The 24,650-nt window shown below is 32.4% G+C and overlaps 9 protein-coding genes and 2 long non-coding RNA genes across 12 annotated transcripts; 8 read left to right on the top strand and 3 right to left on the bottom strand.

Annotated features, from left to right (window-relative positions):
• Positions 1-288: 288 nt before the first annotated feature.
• On the top strand, positions 289-952 carry LOC139090299 (uncharacterized). The gene is made up of 2 exons (XR_011544364.1): positions 289-414; positions 475-952. It is a non-coding gene; the product is annotated as an uncharacterized lncRNA (long non-coding RNA).
• A 3,922-nt stretch (positions 953-4,874) lies between these two features.
• On the top strand, positions 4,875-7,875 carry LOC139090303 (pseudouridylate synthase TRUB2, mitochondrial). Of its 2 annotated transcripts, none has more exons than XM_070640064.1 (6): positions 4,875-5,030; positions 5,272-6,332; positions 6,499-6,705; positions 6,770-6,961; positions 7,021-7,374; positions 7,571-7,875. In XM_070640064.1, exons 3-6 carry the CDS (start codon positions 6,558-6,560, stop codon positions 7,855-7,857), a joined length of 981 nt encoding a protein of 326 aa, XP_070496165.1. In that variant the 5' UTR covers positions 4,875-5,030; positions 5,272-6,332; positions 6,499-6,557; the 3' UTR covers positions 7,858-7,875. The 2 variants fall into 2 exon arrangements, with proteins under 2 accessions (XP_070496165.1, XP_070496166.1); XM_070640065.1 differs by having other exon boundaries at positions 4,877-4,941; positions 5,002-5,030; positions 5,272-6,705.
• On the bottom strand, positions 7,861-11,343 carry Hsc70-4 (Heat shock protein 70 cognate 4). Its single transcript, XM_070640063.1, has 3 exons — positions 11,189-11,343; positions 10,267-10,471; positions 7,861-9,959 (listed from the first exon to the last, which is right to left on the bottom strand). Exons 2-3 carry the CDS (start codon positions 10,469-10,471, stop codon positions 8,212-8,214), a joined length of 1,953 nt encoding a protein of 650 aa, XP_070496164.1. The 5' UTR covers positions 11,189-11,343; the 3' UTR covers positions 7,861-8,211.
• A 402-nt stretch (positions 11,344-11,745) lies between these two features.
• mRpS30 (mitochondrial ribosomal protein S30) lies at positions 11,746-13,635 on the top strand. The gene is made up of 2 exons (XM_070639848.1): positions 11,746-12,188; positions 12,243-13,635. The coding sequence occupies exons 1-2, from the start codon at positions 11,761-11,763 to the stop codon at positions 13,570-13,572; spliced, it is 1,758 nt and encodes a 585-aa protein (XP_070495949.1). The 5' UTR covers positions 11,746-11,760; the 3' UTR covers positions 13,573-13,635.
• Positions 13,636-13,979: 344 nt separating this feature from the next.
• Positions 13,980-15,945, top strand: GluRS-m (putative glutamate--tRNA ligase, mitochondrial). The gene is made up of 4 exons (XM_070639844.1): positions 13,980-14,157; positions 14,247-14,610; positions 14,666-15,492; positions 15,610-15,945. Exons 1-4 carry the CDS (start codon positions 14,037-14,039, stop codon positions 15,846-15,848), a joined length of 1,551 nt encoding a protein of 516 aa, XP_070495945.1. The 5' UTR covers positions 13,980-14,036; the 3' UTR covers positions 15,849-15,945.
• Positions 15,937-16,686, bottom strand: LOC139090346 (uroporphyrinogen-III synthase-like). Its single transcript, XM_070640111.1, has one exon. The coding sequence runs from the start codon at positions 16,684-16,686 to the stop codon at positions 15,937-15,939; it is 750 nt and encodes a 249-aa protein (XP_070496212.1).
• A 356-nt stretch (positions 16,687-17,042) lies between these two features.
• On the top strand, positions 17,043-19,701 carry dgo (ankyrin repeat domain containing protein 6 diego). The gene is made up of 2 exons (XM_070639834.1): positions 17,043-17,377; positions 17,443-19,701. The coding sequence occupies exons 1-2, from the start codon at positions 17,258-17,260 to the stop codon at positions 19,585-19,587; spliced, it is 2,265 nt and encodes a 754-aa protein (XP_070495935.1). The 5' UTR covers positions 17,043-17,257; the 3' UTR covers positions 19,588-19,701.
• Positions 19,686-20,166, bottom strand: Pop5 (POP5 ribonuclease P/MRP subunit). The gene is made up of 2 exons (XM_070640112.1): positions 20,147-20,166; positions 19,686-20,088 (listed from the first exon to the last, which is right to left on the bottom strand). The coding sequence occupies exons 1-2, from the start codon at positions 20,164-20,166 to the stop codon at positions 19,686-19,688; spliced, it is 423 nt and encodes a 140-aa protein (XP_070496213.1).
• A 220-nt stretch (positions 20,167-20,386) lies between these two features.
• Positions 20,387-23,990, top strand: LOC139090134 (uncharacterized). The gene is made up of 3 exons (XR_011544356.1): positions 20,387-20,510; positions 23,530-23,679; positions 23,756-23,990. It is a non-coding gene; the product is annotated as an uncharacterized lncRNA (long non-coding RNA).
• Positions 20,420-21,270, top strand: LOC139090133 (UPF0488 protein CG14286). Its single transcript, XM_070639836.1, has 2 exons — positions 20,420-20,725; positions 20,795-21,270. The coding sequence occupies exons 1-2, from the start codon at positions 20,545-20,547 to the stop codon at positions 21,097-21,099; spliced, it is 486 nt and encodes a 161-aa protein (XP_070495937.1). The 5' UTR covers positions 20,420-20,544; the 3' UTR covers positions 21,100-21,270.
• LOC139090132 (FGGY carbohydrate kinase domain-containing protein) lies at positions 21,223-23,506 on the top strand. The gene is made up of 2 exons (XM_070639835.1): positions 21,223-21,361; positions 21,422-23,506. Exons 1-2 carry the CDS (start codon positions 21,347-21,349, stop codon positions 23,030-23,032), a joined length of 1,626 nt encoding a protein of 541 aa, XP_070495936.1. The 5' UTR covers positions 21,223-21,346; the 3' UTR covers positions 23,033-23,506.
• Positions 23,991-24,650: the final 660 nt, after the last annotated feature.

Consider the following 24,650-nt stretch of genomic DNA (forward strand, 5'->3'; position numbering starts at 1 on the left):
GTTCTTTTGTGAATCTTAGGTGCAGCTAGCTAATCGTCTTCTTCTGGTTCTGGACATTTTTTTTACAATTTCTCGAGATTCCTTTATATTTCTAAAAATCAACTGTTATTTACAGCACTTTTTTGACATTAGTGGTATGCCTCAATCAGATCGCACACGGCATACGGTTCATGGCATTTCCAAAAATCAGTCTAATTTGATCATGAAAATTTTCAAGCGCACTTAACACCATCTATGCTGAAATGAATCATCTTTACGACACAGCTTATGAGTTTAGCAATACACAATGATTCATAAATTAGCTTGCTTAAAAAACTTGAGGTTAACCATTCTGAACTCTCTAAGACTCATCATTTTTCACAAACTAATTTTCATGTTCACTCAGATGCTTTTTAGAGCTAGAACGGAAATGAAGTGAGTAGTGACATTTTTAAGTTTTATTATTTATGTCTCATAATGTACATAACATTACAGCAAGCTAATTCTCGCAACTTTCGTCATTCTCGCTTGTTCCTTACAAGCAGCACATTGTGGAGTATGGAATGAGCTTGAAAGTGACACTGTGTATGAAGTGATTCATAATTTTCTTGAGGATAAGTATGGAGATTCACCTGAGACAGCTGATTGCTTAACGAAGCAATTCAAAACTATTGATCTATCCAGAAAAGTTGACAGACCTGCCATTCTTGTGGACAAAGATATCTTAGATGATTTTCTCAAGCCTTATATTGATGATGCTCTATCTAAGTGTAGAATTGAGGATGTCATGAAGTTAGATGTAGATGACAAGCTTATTCCTATGCTTCCTAGTCATGCATTTAAGGAATTGTGTGACATACCACAGGAAGATTTTGAAAAATTTAATCTTGCACGAAAAATTCTCTTTGCTATTAATTGCAAGGAAAAGGTTTTGGTATATTTTGATGAATAAAAGTATTTGTTACCTAAATCAGTGACTGAATCTTTTAATTACTTACTGTAACCATATTCTGTTCGTACTTTGAAGTTTAAATGTAATTAAGAAGTCAATACGATGTTTATTCTTCAGAGTTCAAATGCAGACTGAACTTTTGTTTGATAAGGGGCTTTCAACTATGTAGAATAGATATTATTCAAATCTCAAATGAACGTTATATTATATTTCCATTTTGTATTGCGATTTTGTAATGGATTAAGCAAAGGAACTATCTATCTAGAATATAAGAAATAAGAAATAAACCATACACGTGAATCTGAAAAATAATTCTAACTATAAATTCCTTGCAAAATACTCCAAATCCCAAGTACTTGGGATTCGGGGATAGAATCGACACCCCTATGCAATATATATCTGAATCAAAATAAAATTTGCAATCATTTTAATACTCTCCATCATACGAATATGAAGTAAGTGCAAGTGACAGTCAAGATTCATACAATAATTTAAGAACTGTTGATTAAATTTGATTCTTTTTTCTTTTCAGCAAAGTAATTTTCATCACTTTTGTCATCGTCTGCTCGTCGGCTGTTGGACAGAGTGATATATTCAAACAATTTACAGACGATACATTTTATCTCGCCATTCACAATGTCCTCAAGATTGAATATCCTCATGAAACAGACAAAACTGACTGTTTGATGGAAGAATTCAGGCGAAATAACGTATCTGACCTGTATTACTCTCCAGACTTATTAGTCGACCAGGATGAATTATTAAAAGTAATCCAACCATTAATTGATGAAGCAGATCCGAAATGTACACCGTCCACTTCTTCCAATGTGGATTAGTTACTGTGTTCAGATTGCTATATATTAGCATCGTTTATTCTTATTCAATTATTAATGAATAAAAGAAGTTTTTATTATATTCGAATTTTGTTAAGTGTCATTTAGTTATTTCAGGAAGCGAAGCGGGTATTTGATTAACAAATAAATACGAATCGGAATTTCCCGATTTATCAAACAAGATCCAGTAAGATCTAAGTCAATTCATTGACTTAAAATAACAGGTCAGGAATGAAAAATCCCATACAGATCAATCGTGGGCTTCCTCAGGTGCCGCCTGTGACTTTCTCTTATCACTGGCTTCCGCTTGCTAATTTCTAGGATTTAAATGCAATACTGTCTCTGTCAACAAAATAGTTTCATGAATTATTTGGACGTACTCGTGATCTTTTGTCATCTACAAAGTCAGACTTGAAGACCTTACTATGCATTATAAGTCAGTAACTTGAAAGCTTAAATTAAGCTCCTTTACAATTTAAAGAAGATATTTTACAATGAAAACTAGACGGTAAGCGGTTAAACGTGACTCAATTTGAAAATAACGGTTATTTTTTGAATTTTTATTCACCACAACGGATAATATTTGCTGGATATTCTAGCTTGTTTACATTGCTTATTAGCTCTATTAATTATTTATAGTTAAATATTTATTCTTGCGTGAATTTTATGGATCCGCTGCGAAATATAATCGGTGACTTACACGAACTAATATTTCAACACCTCAATACTAATGAAATAATCGAGTATTCAACTGTGTCAAGATATTGGTATGATAAAATTGGAAATTCGAGACAATGTATGAAGAAGATTCGGCTAGCGCTAAAATTTTGGAGAAGTACGGCAAAAGAGCAACAAATTGAAGAGAAATTAAAAATACTGAAAAGCATTAGCCGAAGATATCAGAATATATCCATTGACTGCAGATTTGACAAGAGAGTATCTGCAGAATTTTGGAATTTATTGTCTGTACTAGCTGATCATATTGTCAATTTAAAGATTAAAAGCATTAATATCATTATTGACAGTAGTAAGCCATTATTTAAATTAAGAAAGCTTGAGGAACTGAAAATTGTTTATGTTCCTGTAAATGTCAGAAATATAATCCTCACTTCCTGTAATCCAGCGAAGCTTAAATTGAAATTAGTCTCGCCACTAAATTGGAACAAGACCAATAAAACAGACAATGAATCTCTTTTATGTATAAGACATTTTATGACAACGAATGAACGACTTAAAGATGTCGAAATTTATGGTGCTGTACAGTACCGATTTTTCTTCGATGAAGATTACTCAAAATTAATTAAGTTCCGCCTTAACTCATTAAAAATTAAGAATGACTTGAGATTATCATTGATACCTGAAGAATGTGAACGAAATTTGATTGACTTCCTGGCAACACAGCATGAGTCACTCGAAAAAATCTTTATAGATGTTTGTAGACCTGCTGTAATCAGGCAAGTCTTTAATAACATGAAAAACCTCACATTAATTCACATTGAGACTGTGGTCATGACTGATTTTAAAGTTAGAGACTTGAATCTACAGCTTAATGAAAATGTGGTCGATTTGCGGATTCCGTACATAACAAACAATCAAGATATCAAGGAAATACTCCAATATACACCAAACTTAACGTCTCTGTTTGTAGCACATTTAAGTATTGAGACGATGGAGTTTGTGGCATGGAACATGAAGAAATTAACAATATTAAAGTATAGATACGATGAAATTGATTGTGAAACACTTTATGAGAGACTTAGAGCCGAGAATGTAGATGTTAATCAAAATATAGAAATGATTGTTGACTATGAATACACATAAAATTTTTAATAAATATGCAGCATATGCCTACATAAAGTCATTACAGACACTTAATACAATTTTCTTATTAATTTCTGGATTTTCATTCTTCATGTTGTCGTATAGCCGTTGACACCCCCCAGCACAGTCATCATAACGATAAATTAATGACTCTAATTGAAGTAAATTTGTTGTAGCATAATCTATGACTCGTGGGACTACATGACTTATTAATAAATGCTTGACATTTGGCATCAAATTTAAATAATCTTGTAGATCGTCAAATAATTTAACGTACGGAAGCTCAAACTTGGAGATCTTTTCACATACTTGTAGATTCAGTTCTTTGACATCAAAACGATTTGGTTCTTGTAAATCGATGTCAAAACGAATACTTTGTAGCTGTGGTAATTTACTGAATATAAACTCGAGTATGCTTTTCCCACACACATCAACATATATGTGTTCTAATGACTCAGCTTGTGTACTTAAGAACTTGAGAAAATTTTCCTCTTGCGATTCCGTTAATAGCTGTGGTGACATTTCGATCTTAAGTGTGAATTTCTTTAACTGACACTTTACATAGCTTGATATGTCTTGGTGGAAAAATGAATAGAAATTTGCTCTTCCTTGTATTTCCAGCTCTTCCAAGTGTTGGTTATTCAACATAAATTGTCTGACACATTCGATTGTCGCGTCCGTTGGTAGATAATTTAAATTGTCGTAGCTTAAAGGCACTTCGTTCCATAAAATCACCTTTTTGAAGTTGGTACTTGATGATAAGAATCTATTGATTACTTCCCTTGGAATGAACATTAATTTTAATGATTCTAATTTCGGCAATGACAATTCATCATATTGATCAAATTTATCCTGATCAACTTTAATACTTCGTACATTTAAGGATTCTAAGGAACTGCATGTTTTAAGAAATTCATAAAATCCAAGAGAAATATTCTCATTGAGAAGACAATTGGATTTGATGTGGACATACTTTCTAGCATCCTTCTTGCTCATCCATTCCAATGACTCAATCCTTTCCTTAAAATCAGTTCTCCTTTTTGCCCGTAAATTTAATTTAACTTTTTCCATACAAACACTTGATTTTCCAATTATTTCGTACCATTTCTTACTCACTAAGGATAACTTGAACAGGATCTCATTGATGTCAATGTGCCTTAAAATCCCGTCAAAGATTTCTTCTGGTAATTTTTCAAAAGGATCCATTTTTTACTATGCTTGCTATACACAAAAGTATATTCACATGACCTGTCTAATTCACCACAAGCTGTGGTGAATTTTGGAATAAAAAATTAGAGACATACAGTCAAACAAAGTTCATTCAATATACATCATTTTTAAAAGCTTCACAAATAGGCGAGTCTCTCGAATTTAATTTGACGTTTTTAATTTAATTTCTGTATTAATTTGTCTCAGAAGTAATCAGGAGGTCTCATAAACATGAAGTGAGTGCAAATAACATATTATAATAATTAATTAGTGCTGTTAAAGTGGAAAATTTTGCAATAAATTACTTTCACTTTCGGAATTGTTGTTGGTTTTACAAACACTTGCAACATACATCCATTGAGTAATTGACTTTACAGAAGAAAAAAAATTGTGAATCATTGTCACACAGAGAGTGCAACATTACATAAAATTTATGTTAACATAATATTGACTGAGTGTTTAACTTATTATTTTCAGTAAAATCATTTTCATCACTTTCGTCATCGTCTGCTCTTCGGCAGTTGCACAAAGTGGAATATTCAAAGGTTTCGTGGATGATACAATTTATGGCGCCATTCATGTCGTTCTTAAGAACCAATATCCCCATGAACCCGAAAAAACTGACTGTATGATTGCAGACTTCAGACGAAATAAGGTAGCTGACAAATTCTATACACCAGACTTACTTGTGGACCAGGATAAATTATCAAGAGAAATCCAGCCATTCATCGATGAAGCAAATCTGAAATGTACACTCATTCAGTTCTTCCAATCACCATTAGGTATCTGTGTTCTAATTGCTTTATTCCTTCTTGCCATTAGTATCATTTGCTGCTTAATTCGTTGCATTTGCTGTTAAGTTAACTTAACAAATCATTTCAAATGATCTAAAAGAAGTAATAATAATTATTATTAAACAAGAGAAGTAAAAAAAACACAGCAGTAAGCAACACAAAAAATTATCGACCTTGGGTACGTTTTGTATTCATGGAATATCGTATATTAAAGCTCGTGCCTATAAATGCGTGAATCTCGGGGGCATTGAAAAAAATTTAAATTTTTTTTACACTAATTATAGTAATGTATTTTTCTGAAACTTTTACATTCCATCTATCATTTCCATTATGTCTCTAATTAAACTTTTTTAATCATATTATCTTTATACAAGAACAAGAAATCATCTAAATGTAGTAACTATATGCGGCTAGCTATTTGATGCTGATCAAAAATTTTCATTCAGCTATTTAAGACATCTAAATTATCTATTCCATTAAAATTACTAATTAAGACGGAAGCTCATTATAACCTTTATTTTTGCTAGTATTATAGCTTCATGCATTCCTTATAATTTTGATTTCTTATCATTGAACTTTTGTGTAAAAATAAAGAGTTTACAAAAATAAAGAATATAAGTGATAAGCACATACATTCATTCATGAAGTCATTGTTATAATTTTGGCATGTTATCATCCAGTTTTATTTGCAGTTCCTTGATACATCATTTATTCTCATTAACTCGTTAATATTGTAACAAGCAAGCAAGTATTATTAGAATTAACTATAAATCATTGACATAAATTTTATATTCAAAGTTGTTTTATGCATAAATTATTATCATGTAACCTTCCCGAGCTGTACAATCTTATAAGATTTTTTATGTAGCTCGGGTTTAACGGACAAATTTTTTTGAATAAAGTATTGTAGTCAACTTCAGGTTATACAAATGTAAATAACAAGCATATTACTTAATTCACGGAAAAATCATGATTTCTGCTAGGAAAAACAGCCTACGAGTCGTTTCAGATGCACAGAAAATATGGCCTTATCTCAATGGAGTGTTTTGTATTTATAAACCAAGCAATTTAACAGTAAATCAGACGAGATTAACATTGATATCGAATATTTGTAGAGGTGAGAAACTGAAAAACAATTAAAATTCAATGAATTAACTAATTAAAGCAATAATGATTTGTAGATTTGAACGAATTAAGCGTCAGACCGCCAAGGAAACGTGTGCTGATTGAACCTTCAACTGACTGCAAATATTTAGTTAAAACTCAGAATGATTTATCTGATCACGTACTTGTTGTTGGAGAAAGGTATCAGAACTGCGATATTATCATGAGCGGAAGTAATAATTTGGGCAAGCTTACTAGCGGTGTGATGAGTAAGTTGTGCAAATAATTTATTTTGCAGTCATAATTCTCACACAATAATTATTTTTAGCATTCGGCATAAATCGTGGAGCAAAAATTGCAGGAAAAATAAGAGATAACAGACCGATAAGAGTTTATCATGTGACGGGCAAACTAGGCAAATCAACGGAATCGCATTTCTATGACTCGCCTACAACAGCAAAAGCCACATTTGATCATGTCCAATTAGGCAAATTAAATTCACTCTTAACATCCTTACAAGCATCACATCAGAGGAAAATGTATGAAATGTGTGGAGTAGATATGCAGTCACAATCAGCATATGAATTAGCTGTAAAAGGACCAATTCGTCCTGCAGTATCAAATATTCCTTTAATTTACAGTATTCGTTGTATTGAGTATAAGCGGCCATTTTTCACTTTAGGTAATTATCCATGACTTATTCTTGACCTGAATGATCAATGACGTAAATCGATTAAGGTGCTTGGCTTCAATATAAATTTTACGATTATTCTAGATTTACATATTTTTGGACTTTATTGAGTCAGCTCATTGGTCATAAAAGTTCAATAATGATGACTCAACTTAATTAACATTTTTTATCATTCGATTCTTTCCAGAAATCCATGCCTGCAATGAGTCAGAGAATTACTTGGGAATTTTAGTCCACGAAATCGGAATTGAATTAAAGTCATTAGCATATTGTTCACAAATTAGATGTATAAGAGAATCACATTTTACATTAGAAGACGCTTTAATCAAAAGACATTGGAATGTTGAGGCTTTAATAGGGAACCTGAAGAGATGCAGAGACATCCTTAATAAACATCCTGAAATTATAGCACAAACTAATCCAATTCTGGAAAATATGAATGAAAATAGTAATAAAGAAGAACAAAGTCAGTAAAAATTTTTGTTTAATCAACTTGAATTGTTTTTATTTTTGCTTTAAGTTGCTTCCAGTTCTTGCTGTTTTTTTTTTTTAATTATTCTCATATCATGGGTCACTTTTATTTTATTTCAAAGATTCGGAATGAAATATAAGTTAATAATTATATTGTACGAAAAAGGAGAATAAAAATACTGAATAATTATGAAATAAATTTGCGTTGTTGGTTATTACTTCAAGCTTTAAGTAAGTAAGTTCATGTGAAAATTTGAAACAAAATTAAGAAAAAAACAAGTTGTTGTTAAATGAAGCGTATCAAGTTGCAAACAAGCCATTTTTGGGGCGTTTGTTTAGGTCCGTCCGGAGAATGATTTAATCGACTTCTTCGATGGTTGGTCCACTGCCTGATCCTGCGCCTGGAGCAGCTCCTGCACCGGCACCTGGGGCTCCTGGGAAGTTTGGCATACCGCCTGGTGCACCACCAGCACCTTGGTATAATTTGGTGATGATTGGACTGCAAATACCTTCCAATTCCTTTTGACGGTGTTCATATTCTTCCTTGTCTCCCAATTGATTGGCATCGAGCCATTTGATGGTTTCATTACACTTATCCAAGATTGTCTTCTTATCAGACTCTGAGATCTTATCCTTTAACTTTTCATCTTCCATTGTTGACTTCATGTTAAAGCAGTATGATTCTAAACCGTTCTTGGCAGCAATTCTGTCCTTTTGAAGATCATCTTCATTACGGTACTTTTCGGCTTCATTGACCATACGTTCAATATCTTCCTTGCTCAAACGTCCCTTATCGTTTGTAATTGTGATCTTATTTTCCTTGTTTGTTGATTTTTCCAAGGCTGTGACATTCAAAATACCGTTGGCATCAATATCGAATGTAACTTCAATTTGTGGGACACCTCTTGGTGCTGGTGGAATTCCAGCCAATTCGAATTTTCCGAGCAAGTTATTGTCCTTAGTCATAGCACGTTCACCTTCAAAGACTTGAATCAAGACTCCTGGTTGGTTATCAGAGTATGTTGTGAAGGTTTGAGTTTGTTTTGTTGGGATTGTTGTATTTCTCTTGATGAGAACACTCATAACTCCACCAGCTGTTTCAATACCCAATGACAATGGTGTAACATCCAACAAGAGTAAATCTTGTACTTCTTCTGACTTGTCACCGTGTAAGATGGCAGCTTGTACAGCAGCACCATAGGCAACAGCTTCATCAGGATTGATTGACTTGTTCAATTCCTTGCCGTTGAAGAAATCTTGCAAAAGTTTTTGAACCTTTGGAATACGTGTTGATCCACCAACAAGAACAATATCGTGAATTGCTGCCTTATCCATCTTGGCGTCACGAATGGCCTTTTCGACTGGCTCCATTGTTGAACGGAAAAGATCAGCATTCAATTCTTCGAAACGAGCTCTTGTAATTGAAGTATAGAAGTCAATACCTTCGAATAAAGAGTCGATCTCAATGCTAGCTTGAGTTGATGATGACAAAGTTCTCTTTGCACGTTCGCATGCTGTTCTCAAACGACGAAGTGCTCTCTTGTTAGAAGTCAAATCCTTCTTGTGCTTACGCTTGAATTCTTGAGCGAAATGATTGACTAAACGATTATCAAAATCTTCTCCGCCCAAATGAGTGTCTCCGGCTGTTGACTTGACTTCAAAGATTCCATCATCAATTGACAAAATGGAAACATCGAAGGTACCGCCACCCAAATCGAAAATCAAAACATTACGTTCGCCTACAGCTTTCTTATCGAGACCGTAAGCAATAGCGGCGGCTGTTGGTTCGTTAATAATACGTAAAACATTCAATCCAGAGATAGTTCCTGAATCTTTTGTGGCTTGACGTTGTGAGTCATTGAAATAAGCTGGGACTGTAATGACAGCATTTGTAACAGTCTTTCCCAAGTAAGCTTCGGCTGTTTCCTTCATCTTTGTCAACACCATTGAGCTAATTTCTTCTGGGAAGAAGTTCTTGGCTTCATCCTTGTACATAACTTGGATTTTTGGTTTTCCTTCAGCACTAATAACCTCGAATGGCCAGTGCTTCATGTCAGATTGAACTGCTGGGTCATCGAATTTACGTCCAATCAAACGCTTAGCATCTATAAATTAAAATAAATGATTTTATTATTTAATTTCTGTATCATTGCATTTGAGAAGCTTGCATTTCTAACGACATTGAGTGATAATTTTATTTTTAAAAAGTCCGTCATGAACATTACTGATGTTGAGTTGCGCTCTGTGATTATATCAGTTCAATGTACGTAATATGAAACTTATACAGTCAGTCTGAATGTATTACATACATATAAAGTGGAGAAAAGAGTTCAATGTCGCATGAATCTACGCTAGTAGTATTCGCAAGCAATAAAATATTAAGTATGTAAAATAGTAAAGATAATAACTTACCAAAAATGGTGTTTGTTGGATTCATAGCAACTTGATTCTTAGCGGCATCACCAATTAATCTTTCGGTGTCAGTGAATGCGACATAAGATGGAGTTGTACGATTACCTTGGTCATTGGCAATAATTTCAACCTTTCCGTGTTGGAAAACACCGACACATGAATAGGTTGTACCTAAATCGATACCGACTGCTGGAGCTTTAGCCATCTGTACAAAAAAGGAAAAGAAGGAAGAATAAGACATAAGAAATAATGCATTAACGGAAACTAACATCTGTCATGTTCTTTCACGCAAGTACAATGCGGAAAAAGGTGAAAGAAATAATGCAGATGTAAAATGATGAAATCAATAACGATTGCAAGCAAAATGTACAATCCAAAGCGTTATGACTCATGCTTGATATAGGGAATTAAAAAGAAGAAATGACTAACACATGAGCCATGAAAAAAAGTTCTCGAAAATTCTTGAATGCTATTAGAATACACTAGAAGCACACATAAAATTACACGCTTAGTAACCGACTAACACGTTGAGTGACAACCATTTTGAATGGATTAATTTTATTATGAAATCTTTTTTAAAAATTTTCATTTGATATAACATTTTTATCGATTTTATGCTTATCATGAAATAATTATGAGGAAAATTTAGAGCATGAATCGAGGTTAATTCGACAATTCTAGAAAAAGCACATGGAGATCGCACCATAAAATCTAATTATAGAATATTAATACATTCGCTGACCACTTTTCTCAAATAATATTAATATTCTGGCTATTTTAAGATTATGAAATCTGCGATATGTGCAAATTTATGCTATTAAAAACGGAAATTCGAGAAATTTCTTTGCCGCATTTTCTCATGAAAAATTTATGAAAATTTTCTTTGTCCTAATTTAAAGATAAAATCGATATTTTTTCTTACCTTTTGTTCTTTATTTAATGTTTTAGATTATGAACTAACTTTTTTAATCACTTTAAAGTGTATAAATTAAGGATTTGAGATCTAATTAACTATTTTTAAACTAGCGCACTTTAGTCTTGTTTGACTTGTATTCTTCAATTGAGGGGAAAATCAACTCATGGCCTGCTTTTATAGTTGATTTTCCCCGAGACGACCGAGTTTTTAGAGCGCTTTTTAAGTACGAAATGTTCATAACTCAAAAACTGTCTAGTTGTCCGCTGCAGAACTTTGACACATAAAAGATGCCTTATTTTATCCTTATTTTTTGTGATAATTCAATTAATATTCTATGAATATAATTAATTAACTATAAAATTAATTTGTTTTCTCATGGATAATCTGATGAATCATTGACAAAGGATTTCAAAATTTCAAATTTGAAAATTCCGTTAAGTTTTGTTTACCTACATTTGCTGTATTTTCAATAAAAATTAATTTTTTAAATTTCCATTTAAAAATCACTAAAATAATAAATTGCGCCTTAATTTGGAGTATACCTAAAACTTGCTAGTTATAACACCGAGAAGAGCAAAATGATTACTCGTGTGTTGTTGAAAAATAAAAATTTTAAGTTTTCTAGACTCTTCTCGACTGTCGTGCAGCAAGAAGTTGCTAGAAGCGATGCAGTTGAATATCCTGTGATAGAGGATGTATCAACAGAAGCGAAAAGAATCAAGAAGAAGCTCGAATGGCGTGAAAAAATAAAGCGGGTTCCGACAATTGAGGAAAAAATTATAGAATTAAATATTCCTCGTTATTATGGCTATAAATGTCTAATGCTTGAAAATAATGACTTTCCGTACAACTCTATGCCATTTATACAATATGTCACTAAGACAGAATTTGAGCAACTTCCAGAGAGCATTAAGGACGAAAAAGAAGCAAAGAAAATTGATGGATTTTTAGAGCTCATTAAGTCAGACATCCAAGATGCACTCGAATTTGAAATTGATGCTTACAAGTAAGTCATGCTGCTTATTTCATAACATTATCTAACTTTCACACATTTTTCTAGAAATTCATTTGAAATTGATGGAGCTCAAAAGCTGACAAAGGAACAAATTGAAAGAGCAAAAGTTAGTCGTTTAGTCAAGCAACTTAATCGAGTTATAGTTAATGCTCTTGGTGCTGATAATCGTCATTTGTATGAAGCTGATGTTGACATTGATCCAAGAATTGAAGCATTTTGGTTTGTTGGAAAATTCATTCCTCCTTTAAATGTCCAGCGATTCAGAAAACCCCGACCACATTTAAAAGATTATGTAAATGATCCAGTTGACAGACCAATTCAGTATGTGGGAAATCCCTTGTTAACAATGCGACATCAATATCCATTAGAGTCATTTGAAGATATTAATTTTGATGCAATGACTAAGCAAAATGAGAATATACCAATGGAATCAATTTACTCTGTTGATCCTTTAGCACATGGATACCATACCTTCCATAGACACGGTGTTTCTGTTCCTGGATTTTGGCCTGGAAATGTTCGTGAATATGGATTATTGTCATATCACGATAGAACTCATTTAATTAAGAGATCACACGTTCTAGGCATTAAGGATGACATTGATGCCCTCCATTCTCAAGGAATTTTATCATCATTTGCATGGACTTATGCTCAATCGTGTTATCAAGGATTTTCAACATATAATGATATGACTTATCCATTAACAACACAAACAGTCATTACTGATGGTCAGCATTGGTCATTCTATAAATATCAATTAAATACAACAATTACACATACAGAACTAGATACTCCAAATTACAAATACAATAAATGCTGGGGAACTAACGAGATGAAATTGTATGAGCATATAGATGAGAATGGAAAAATTCATGGAATGAATGATGAAGTCCTTAAACAACTATTAAGGCTTTACATTAATGAGCCAAAATCACGTAATTACGAAATGAAGCCTTATCTCGATCCAAAAGAAAAGAAAATTGCAGATATTGAAGATGTAGACAGGCGACAATGGTTAGAGACAATTTACAAATATCTAGTCTCAAATAGACCTCGTCAATACCTTGTACCTGAAATCTATCACTGGGAGAACATTTATAAAATCAAATTTCAAACGATGCCATTGGACAAAAAGCTTCGATTCTTTGAATATGGAATTAATCCATTCCAAAGACAACTTAATGAGCATATTCCTGAATATATTCCAAGAGATTTGCGTGCAAATGGTCCACACGACAAGAAAAAGAGACGTGCTACTTATTATCCATTAGATCACTGTTCAAATGATCCACGAATAATGTCACACTCGGAATATGGTGCTGCTAAGGATGGCATTAGAAAGAAATATGATAGATTTAAGAAGACCTTTAAATAAATAGTTTAAGGCGAATTGATGCTTAGCAATGAAATAAAAATAACGGAATTTTATAATTTAAAATTATTGTGTCGTTTATTCGTCTTCATTTGTTTTCCATGTTACACATTTGTTTACTATGCTGCAACTTAAGCGCATTTTCTTATTTATTTCAGATTTTAATAATTTTATGTTTTATGTCTTTAAGTGTTTAAAAATTTCAAATCTAACGGTTTTCAAAAATTTAAATGAACTGAACTGAAATGAACTTTTTATGATTACTGAACAGTTTATTCGTTAAAATATTCAAATTTTCCAAATACGTTTTTTGCACCTAAGTAGGTATTGAGTGCTGTGATACAATTACCTGCAATTACCAAATAATTAGATAATTGTGCAAGACAGACAGAATAAAGTCAATAGTGCATGTGCTATAGAAAATTTTGCGCAAAAAGTATGTAGTAAAGAAAACAAAAGTTACGAAAATGCTAAATTTTTGCATGAAAAGAGGAATTAAAGGATTGTTAAATGAAAATGTATACAAATTTAGCAAGAGTTACTGTACGAAAAAGGAAGTACGAGTGAGATTTGCTCCGTCACCAACAGGTACTCGATTTAATTGCGTTTTTCATAAAATTTTTGTGCTAAAAAAAGATCAGGAATGATAATCGAAAATATTCATTAATACATTTTAGGATTTCTACATCTTGGTGGATTACGGACAGCATTATTTAACTATCTATTCGCGAAAGCACATAATGGGAAATTTATATTGCGAATAGAAGATACCGATCAAAATAGACTCGTCGATGGTGCGGTTGAACAAATGATTGAGGATTTAGAATGGGCTGGAATGAAAGCAGACGAAGGCCCATTCTATGGAGGAAATTTCGGACCTTATATACAAAGTCAGAGATTAGATGTTTACCAAAAATACATTAAACAACTTCTTGAAAGTGGACATGCTTATCATTGCTTTTGTACAGAAAGAAGATTAGAATTGCTTAGAAAAGAAGCGATAAAGACAAGACAAATTCCAAAATATGATAACAGATGCAGGTAGGCTCAATTATTAGTCATTTAAACTTTTTATTCCTAATATAAATCTTTATAGACATCTAACACCAGTTCAGATAGCCGAAAAAATAGCAAGAGGAGATCAATATTGCATCAGATTTAAGTTGAATGATACAGGAGAAGCATACAATGACTTGGTTTATGGAAATTTCGTCTATTATGTTGCACAAAACGAAGGAGACCCTGTCATACTCAAAGCAGATGGATTTCCTACCTATCATTTTGCCAATGTCGTCGATGATCATTTAATGGAAGTTACTCACGTACTGAGAGGAGTTGAATGGCAAATTTCAACACCAAAGCACTTAATGTTGTATAGAGCCTTTAATTGGACACCACCTTCTTTTGCACACTTACCATTAATTATGAATGCTGACGGAAGTAAACTTAGTAAACGACAAAATGACATTAAACTTCAATATTATAGGGAACGAGGAATATTTCCAGAAGCATTAATTAATTACATCACACAAGCTGGTGGCGGCTTTAATCGTGATCCAAATGAAAGATTGTACTGCTATAATACGAAGGAATTGACTGAGAAATTTGATATCGGACGAATTAATTCTAATTCAACGCGACTGAATCCTGAACTTTTAAAGGATCTCAATAGACTTGAATTAATAAATAAACTTGACAATATAGAGAGCCGGAATTTACTTATACAGCAGGTGCGAGCTTTAATTAAAGAGAAATATCCTCTAAATGCAGATGAATTAGACTTGGATGATGAACATATTTATAACGTACTAAAATGGTCAACGAAACGCATAAGTAGCATCAATGAATTAGCCGAAGAGAATTTGTCGTTTTTGTGGGTGCTACCGAAATTAACTAAAGATAAGGAAGTAGAGATAAACGAAGGTAATTGACTTAGATTCTGATTATCATTTTTAAAAAACGAATTCTGAAATTAGATTTAATTTTAATCCACGGATTTAATTTTTAATCCTAAAAATTTAACTCAAACTTTACTTCCAGAAATAATCGATTCATTGGTTGAGGAACTTAAGGATGAAAACTTTACGAAAACAAATCTTCAGAACATCTTGAAGGAATTTTCAGGCGAGAAACAGTTGATATTTGCTAATTTCATGAAAAATCTACGAAAAATGCTTAGTGGATTAAAGGAAGGTCCAGGTGTTGCTGAAATGATGGAGATTCTAGGAAAAGAAAGTACATTAGAAAGAATTATACGCTTGAAAAGAACAAAGCAATGATTTTATTAGAAAATTAGTCACGCTGTTCATATTTTAATAAAAAAATTAATTATGTTTAATGTAATAGTAAAAAAATATATCTAGTTCCTTATACACAGTTTTTAATGGAATTTAATAGACCTTCTGGTGTTGGGTTTTCACAGACTTGAGATTTGATGTTATAACTTGCTAGACATTTTTCAGTTGATGGACCAATGGCAATGACTTTTGCAGAACTTATGTCTATTTTGTACTGTCTTATGAGTGGCAGGGAGAAGAAAACTGCCGATGGGCTAAAGAACACTATAAATTGCACATTATTCACATCCTTAATATAAAAGTCTAAATTTGGATGCTGGATCGTTTCATAAACTTCAATCACGTCCAATGCAATGCCTTTGTCTTTGAGATTCTTTTCTAACATATCTTGTTTCATATTTCCGCACGCAAAAAGTAACCTCTTTCTACCAGCTCTGTAGCCGTAATCATTAGCAATAATTGTTGACAATTTCAATGCATTTCCAGCTTCTCTTCCTTTAGTTTTCATTTTCAGAAGCTTATCAACTATCATATACGTGCCTTCACCGACACTATAATTAAATTCTTTCACGATCCAGTGACGGACAACTGTCAAATCAGTTTGTTCAATTGCATTTGCTACCGCATGTACAGCTCTTGGACTTGTGAAGATTATTCCATCATAATTTTTGTGGTGTCTAAGCATATCACCTAATTGATCTAGATTCTTGTATTGAGAGCCAATTGAAGGAATTGCCCTCACATAATAATCATTCTTTTGTAGTTCCTCTACGAATCTATCACGTACGCCACTTTCTGATTTTATTAAAACAACATTCATAGTTACACTATTTAATTAAAATATACAGAATCACAGAAGATTAACAGAGATATTAAATTAATTTTAAATTTCCATGCACAATTTGTTTATGTCTTTGGTTTTGTACCCGTCAGGCATGTCCAAGAAGGGTGTTTTATGTTGATAATCAAAAGGTCATTTATGGATGTTAGACAGCAGTTTTCTTAATATTTTGTCAGATCCAAGATCAATGAATAAAGATGAAAGTAGTAAGCAGGTAAGAGTCAAATGACAGACAAGTGAACAAAACTATAGGACACATCCAACAAGTTGAGAACAATGGAACGGAATTTAGCGCGGTTTTCTCAGAATCAACAGTTGAGCTCGTTTATGTCGAAAAAGTAAAAAGTCAAAAGTTAAAAATTAGTGAAATTAATTAAAAATATCAAGTTTTCATGGAAAATAATTAGCTAAAAAGTGAAAAGAAGACATAATAACATTAGAAATAACAGAATGACATTGAAGTTGACTGATTTTATGTTATAATTAACGAGAAATTGAAAGTAGAACAAGTGTATCAAAAAATTAGAAAGAAAACAATGCAAAATAATTAATGGATCTGAGGAGAAGCAATAATAGAACATTATTTGAAGTAATTTCTGAAGGAGACGATGTGGCTTTACAGAGATTATTGTTGGAAGGAAAGGAGGAGAGAAATGTTGCAACATTAGCTGTAAGTTTTATGCTTAAAAAGTTGCCCTAATTATTTTGTTCAATATCCAATAAATTTGTTTACAGCACGGAAATACACTTTTACACGAAGCAGCTTGGAAAGGGTATAGTCGATGCGTAAAGATATTGTGTAATGTATATCCAAAAGATGTTGATGAGAATTGCAACAAAGAGAAGCTTCTTAAAAAGAAACAGCAGTTTATCAATCGTCCAAATTTCTGTGGATTTACAGCACTACATTTAGCAAGTCAAAATGGACACAATCAATGTACAAGAGAATTATTATATGCTGGATGTTCAACAACCATTCAAAATGATTATGGAGATTCTCCATTACACACATCAGTAAGATACGGTCATGCAGGAGTTTTAAGGATATTAATATCTGCAAAATGTGATGTTGATGCTTTTAATCATAATCATGATACTCCATTACACATAAGTGCTGCAATTGGACGAAGAAAGTTGACAAAATTGCTAGTTGAGGCAGGTGCAATGCAGTTCCGAAATAATCAAAATGAAACGCCTCGCGACATTGCAAAACGAAAGAATTTTCAAGAGATATTAGAAATCATCGATACTCAAGCAGATAAAATTGACAAGAAATTAATCCGTGATAGTTTAAGGAAAAGTAAATCCAGTCCGAATCATCAATGCTTGCCACATAATATTAGTAACGACAAAAGTAATTCTAAGCATAAAAGTAGTGATAAAGACATTCCAGCACTTACGTCTCCTTATGGATGTCATTATTATCCTGATTTGCGCAAATTTCCATCCCCAAAATTACAAACATTACCGAAAGAACCTTTACAAACTGGTGAAATTTATTACCTGGATCTCGCTGGAAATATACGGAAAGGAGCTTTAGGTATCAATCGTTGTAGTTGTGCACCATATTCAAAAGAGGCCATGATTGAACATTGTAAGAACATCCAGAAATATGTCGATAAAGCAAATGACAAGCTGAATAAGAAGATTGTTGAGCTTACGACAAAAATCGAAAAGACTGATCGGAAATATCATCAGCGTGAAAAGAGTAAGGATAGAGACAAAGATCCATTATATCCATTACTTAAAATTGTTGGAGATAAGAATAAACAAATTCATTTAGAAAAATGGCTTCATAAAGTCTATCCGGAAGCAAGATCTGATTTACAAAGTCCACAAAGTAGTGAATTTGTCACAAAGGAAATTCCAGTTGATGTCCATAGATCTGATCATCAATCTTCGGAGAGTCAAAGAGCTGGTCGTCGTGAAACAATTAAGGTACTAAGAGCTAGTTCAAGAAGACATGATGACAGTAAGAGCCAAAATACAATCGATGCTGAATTAGAAAATGATGACAGCTATACAGACATCAGTAATGACGATGACGATGATGATGATGATGGATCAATGAGCAATAATGATAATCCATTATACGATGAAGCATTTATGAGGAAATTCCAACAACAACAGCAATTTGCTCAATATGCAAACGACTCTGTAACGTCACCGAGCATCAATAGCAATCAAAATATTGAAATGGAAATGGAGAAAATTGCCAAATCACTTCTGGCAAGCGAGGAAGGCGTTATGATAAGTTCGCATAATCCTGATGTCATTAAAGATCATGTGAATGTATCACACAGTGCCAAAAGAAGTACAAAGAAAATTAAAAGTGCCATCACTAAGCCAACTTCTGTGCTATCGTCTGGAGACATGTATGTCAATAGTTTCTTTAATAACGATAGCAGTGATGGACATAGAAATAGATATCGAAATTCACAATCAGATATTGACGAAGTTGATTCGTTTGAAATTGATCGGATTGTTTCGAAAGTTCAAGAAACTATTTTAAGCTCTAACTATACATCTGATCAATATTCGCACCATGACATAAATGGCAATGAGAATAGAGTTTTATGGAATCGTGTGGGACGTAATAGAAATGCCATCGCGATTGATACGGAACTAACATATGATATTGAAAACTATGCTGACAATTTATTCAAAACTCAACCGGACGAAGAGGATGGTGACTTAAAGGTACAAAATAATATCAGTGACAATAACTTTATATTGCTGGATAAGCTGCTTAAAGCACGAAAGCAATTAAATCAAACTTATCATCAACATTTACATTCCATGGGCAATAACAATAGTACTGATGAAAATGGAAACTCTAATAATACTAATAATTACATTCCCAGTTCTTCCTTAGTCTAAGCCTTACTACTTACTCGTTTACATTATTTATTATAATAAACGAATATATTTTTTTATGAGATTTTTATATTTTTATTAATAAAATTATACTTAATTAATTAATTATCTAATGAATTGGTCACTTCTTCAATGAATTCCTTCGTTTCAGCCTCGCTATTAAAGGTTCCAATGATCTTTCTTAATACATTATTGTTGTAATTTAGCACAAACTTTTTACATTGTCTTATTGTTGCTCCTACATAAAGAACTCTCAATTGTGCTAATTCTTTTCCAGCTTTATTGATTAATGGCAATATGCTTGTTATAAATCTATGAGGTCCATGAGATATTCGAACTATTGCCAATTTCCGTTTGTCATAGAATAATTTTACATTTAAGTTGTTGACAGAAGCTAATCCAAAATCTCCATAAAATTTGTGTGCTGATTTTTTCAATGTGTCGGCTAGTTCCGCAGCTGTCAGCTTCAAGTTCTTTTCGGACTTGACTTGGATTAAAATATATCTAAAAATGACATTAATTAATGATTGAATTCTTTTGAAATTAATTAAAATGTTTTTACCTATTTTTGAAGCGTACCATGCTTTATTTGTAAACAAAAGAGACTTACAGCGTCGCACCGTAATGAGCAAAATGTGTTTGAGATTTTTTTCAGTCCTTAAAGTGTTGAATTAATTAATTTATGAATGTCTGTAAAATTTTGAATTTTTGATCAGAAATATAAACAAAATTTAACGGTTTTCAAAAATTCAAATTGGTAATTTTGAAAATTTTGAATTTTTCAAAAACAAAAATTTGAACAATTTTAAAGGCAAAAGTCAGCTAAATTATTGTGGAACTAAGGATTCAGCCTAAACAAATCAAACAGCACGGTGTGAATATATAGTAACATTGTTTATATCCATTAATATTGTGCAGTTGTGTATGTAAGTATAGAATTCACATGCTTAGAAATAAACAATGCCTCCAAAAAGGAATATTAAGCCTAATAAGTCAAAGCCACCTCAATTACCTCAAGTGAATAGTGAAAATAGCACTGCTGAATCTATAGAATTAGAATTAAAGTTTGATCAAGAAGTTCTTTGGTGTATAACACAATTTGAAAAGATAATCAGTTCCGGAAAGTTAAATGATGCAAAAAGTGAGTAATTATGACTGAATCTAAGGATTACTGGAAGTGATATAAACTATTATTCAATTAAACTTGCAGAACATGAAAGTATGAAGGCAATAAATACACTCAGGAAGCCAAATGTCACTAAAATAGAAAAGATCCAGCTGATGAAAAGTTACTTTAAGGATTACAAGGCAAAAATGGCAAAGGATGAAGAGGAACTTAAGAAAAATACTAATGTTGATTTTGAAGCTGAAAGTAAATCAAGTGGAAAATTCCTTAAAAAGAAAATTGAGCAAAACAGCAATCAACCTGAATCAAAAGGATTTTTCTTTAATTTTAATGCTAATGACAATGGAAGTAACATAAGTGAAGAAATAAATAAATTAAATTTAAGCTAAACAAAGTGAAATTTTGAATGTGTAAATATATACATACCTGTTTCCCTATACAAAGACATAATCCACAACAAAAGTTTATGTACCTATATGTCAATAACTACCCAATATATTTGTATGCTTATCTCCAAGACAATAATAAATATTTGAGTAGCAATTTTTTTCGTAAATTAAGAGCGCTGATAAGATTAACTTGCTGACCGTGTCTGTCAATTAGTTTGAAGAGAGCATTTGTGTAGACAGGAACGGAATGTACTTCATTGGTGTAAAATATAAACATAATTAAATTATCATTAAGCTTTACAAAAATATATTTTTGATTTAGGTTGACGTTGGAACTTCATCGGTGCGGGCAGGTCTTGTTAAAAAAGTCGACAATGGTGGCGGAAAGCTATTAAAATATCATTCAGAACCAATTACTATTTTTAAGCCAAAGTCAAGCTATTTTGAGCAATCATCAAAAAACATATGGGACAAGGTCTGTGAATGTATCAAGAATGTCACGGCCGATATAATTGACAAATCTGAAATCAAGGGAATTGGTTTCGATGCTACATGTTCGTTAGTACTACTTGACAAGAATCACGAGCCGTTGACTGCAAGTCCAACAAACAATAATGACCAGAACATTATAATGTGGCTAGATCATAGAGCCGAAAAGGAAGCAGATTTCATTAATTCTCTAGGACATGATTGTTTGAAATATGTTGGCGGAAAAGTGTCTTTAGAAATGGAAATACCAAAACTTTTATGGCTTAAAAAGAACATGCCTGATTCATACAATAATATTCATTACGCATTCGATTTGCCTGATTTCCTCACTTTCAAAGCAACTGGAAATGCCTCAAGGTCAATTTGTTCACTGACATGTAAATGGAACTACGATGCGGTTAGAGAACAATTTCCACAAGATTATTTTGAATCAATCGGATTAAAGGAACTGACTGAAGGCAATTATTCAAAAATTGGCAGTGACATTTTATTTCCGGGTGATTTTGCTGGCAAACTAACTCAGGATGCTGCAAAAGATATGAATTTAATTGCTGGAATTGCTGTTGGAACATCGATGATTGATGCTCATGCTGGGGCACTCGGATTAATTGGATCAACAACAGATGAATTAAGTGACGTAGATTTAACATCAAAATTAGTATTAATAGCTGGAACGTCATCATGTCACATGTCAATTACGGAAAATATTTTATTCACAAAAGGTGTTTGGGGACCATACAAAAATGCTCTCATACCTAATTACTTCCTCGCCGAAGGTGGTCAATCTGCGTCAGGCGTGTTGATTGACTACATTTTAAGTACACATCCTGACTATCAAAAAATATTAAATGACTTGAATGGAACTAACATTCATGATTATTTATATGATGAAATTTTAAAGCTATCGACCGCAGCTAATTTAAAGACATTCCACGAGTTGACTAAAGATTTTCATATTTATCCTGACTTTCATGGCAATCGAAGCCCTGTAGCTGACAGCACATTAACAGGAATGATTTGTGGTCTGACTATGCACGATTCAATATTTATATCTTATTTGGCAGTGATTCAAGCACTATCGTACAGCACTAAGCACATCATCGAATCCCTCTATAAAGCCGGACGTAATGAGTTTAAATCAATTCTAATTTGTGGTGGGCTCTCAAAAAATAAACTTTTTATCCAAACAACCGCAGATGTTTGCAGCATTCCAGTTTTAATATCCGATGAGCCAGAAAGTGTCTTATTAGGTGCTGCAATTTTAGGTGCAACTGCCAGTAAAATATTTCCAGACTTAAAAACGGCTATAAATGAATTAAAAAATGATGCTTATCAGATTAAAGCTGACGTAAATTCATTTGACTATCATTCTCGAAAATATCGCGTATTCCTGAAAATGCTTGATGATCAGCAGTCCTATAAAAATATTATGAATGGGAAATAAGAGCGATTATATTTGTTTTTGGAGGCATTTTATTGAACTTTATTCAATATATTTTATTATTTCTTGATAAGATTATGGTTTGATAGGTTTCTGAGAGATTTGGCGAAAGCTATTGCTAGACGAGTTTACTCTGTGACTAACGAAAAACGTTATAAAATATTTGAATTTTTAACGTATTTTGAATATTTGAAAATTTTGCTGTTATACCGTTTTCAATTGATTCTTGCTGTTGTACAGCTTTTGAACTCTTAATATTCTGTTGTATGGATTTTAATTCTCACAAATGCTGTTGTACGGTTCTAAAGTTCAACTCAAGTAAATTGCTTTTAAAATCTACCACATTCCATACCTATCAATACCAAAACATTATAAAGACATAAAAATCTTGTTACACAACTTGAGCACATTCCTAATCAGCTGTGTTTTTGTTATTTTTCTCGTCAATAAATAAAAGCTTTTTTTTTACAAAATAAATTGTGAAATAATTAATTTTTCAGTTAAAATGACTGCTGAACAGAATGACAACGACTGCTTAGGTTGTAGATTAGCATCAGCGGGTGGTCTTTTCATTGCAAGTGTATACATTTATCGACAGTCACTGGGTAAGACAAGATTGAATAGAAATGGAATGCTCTTAATATCGACCGGTAAGATTTAATATATTGCATAAACATGTGTCAAAAATGTTTGAAATTTAAAGATGATTATAATTTATTTAAACAGCATTTGGATTAATAGGAACAGCTCGTTTATTTAATTTATATCCAATAAGAAAACAACAGACGAGAGTGAATAAAGGCATTGATGATAGTTGATGATAAAAAGGAGGAACAAAAAAGCGACTTAAGAAAAATTCCTCATGTCATTTATATTATTGATAAAGTGTTTACATAGCTCTATTATTAGCAATTAAGATCTCAATAAAGGATATGATCAATCAGTTCCTTCCTCTTTGGAATTTTTACCTCTCCTTCTTTCGTTTCCTTCATATTTTTTCAGCTTTAGAGATGAAAAGAATTGTTTTTGGAGATTTTTCATTGTGGATTGTGAATGGAACGCATTGCTGAAGTTGTTCATGATCCAGTGATGATAAACGTTACCAATTTGAATTTTGTGCTTTAAAATTTGCAAATTTTGTTATAACGTTCATTTGAGATTTGAATAATATTGATTGTACATAGTTGAACACCCCTTTTTATCCAAATGTTCAGTTTGTAATTGAACTCTGAAGAATAAACAATGTAAATTTATGAATTCCGTAAGGAAGTCGTTTTAATTAAACTACATTCACCACAGTTACATTGCTTCCATTATTCTAGTTATGCTGGCGATAGTTCACTGGATTTTGATTAATTACAACTAAATTATGCAGACTGAAAACTGAATATTTTATAAATAAACCTATTTGAAGGTTAATTCCTGTAAATAAGCAATAATTGTTTTGTCTTCTTTAAAAGCAACAATCAGAATCAAGTCAGCAGGTCAAAATCAGTGCAATGCCAGACTCATTGTAAAAAGAAACTGCAATAAAAATAATTTTACGAGAATTTTTGCGCTTAAAATAAAAGCTGGAATTTACCTTAAAAAAATTTCATCCTTTGTAGTTGCTGCTTTACGT

This window comes from Chironomus tepperi, unplaced genomic scaffold, assembly GCF_022539635.2.
Source record: "Chironomus tepperi strain 1889 unplaced genomic scaffold, CSIRO-AGI_Ctep_v1 contig_217, whole genome shotgun sequence".
In the NCBI taxonomy this organism is placed as follows: Eukaryota; Metazoa; Arthropoda; class Insecta; order Diptera; family Chironomidae; genus Chironomus; species Chironomus tepperi.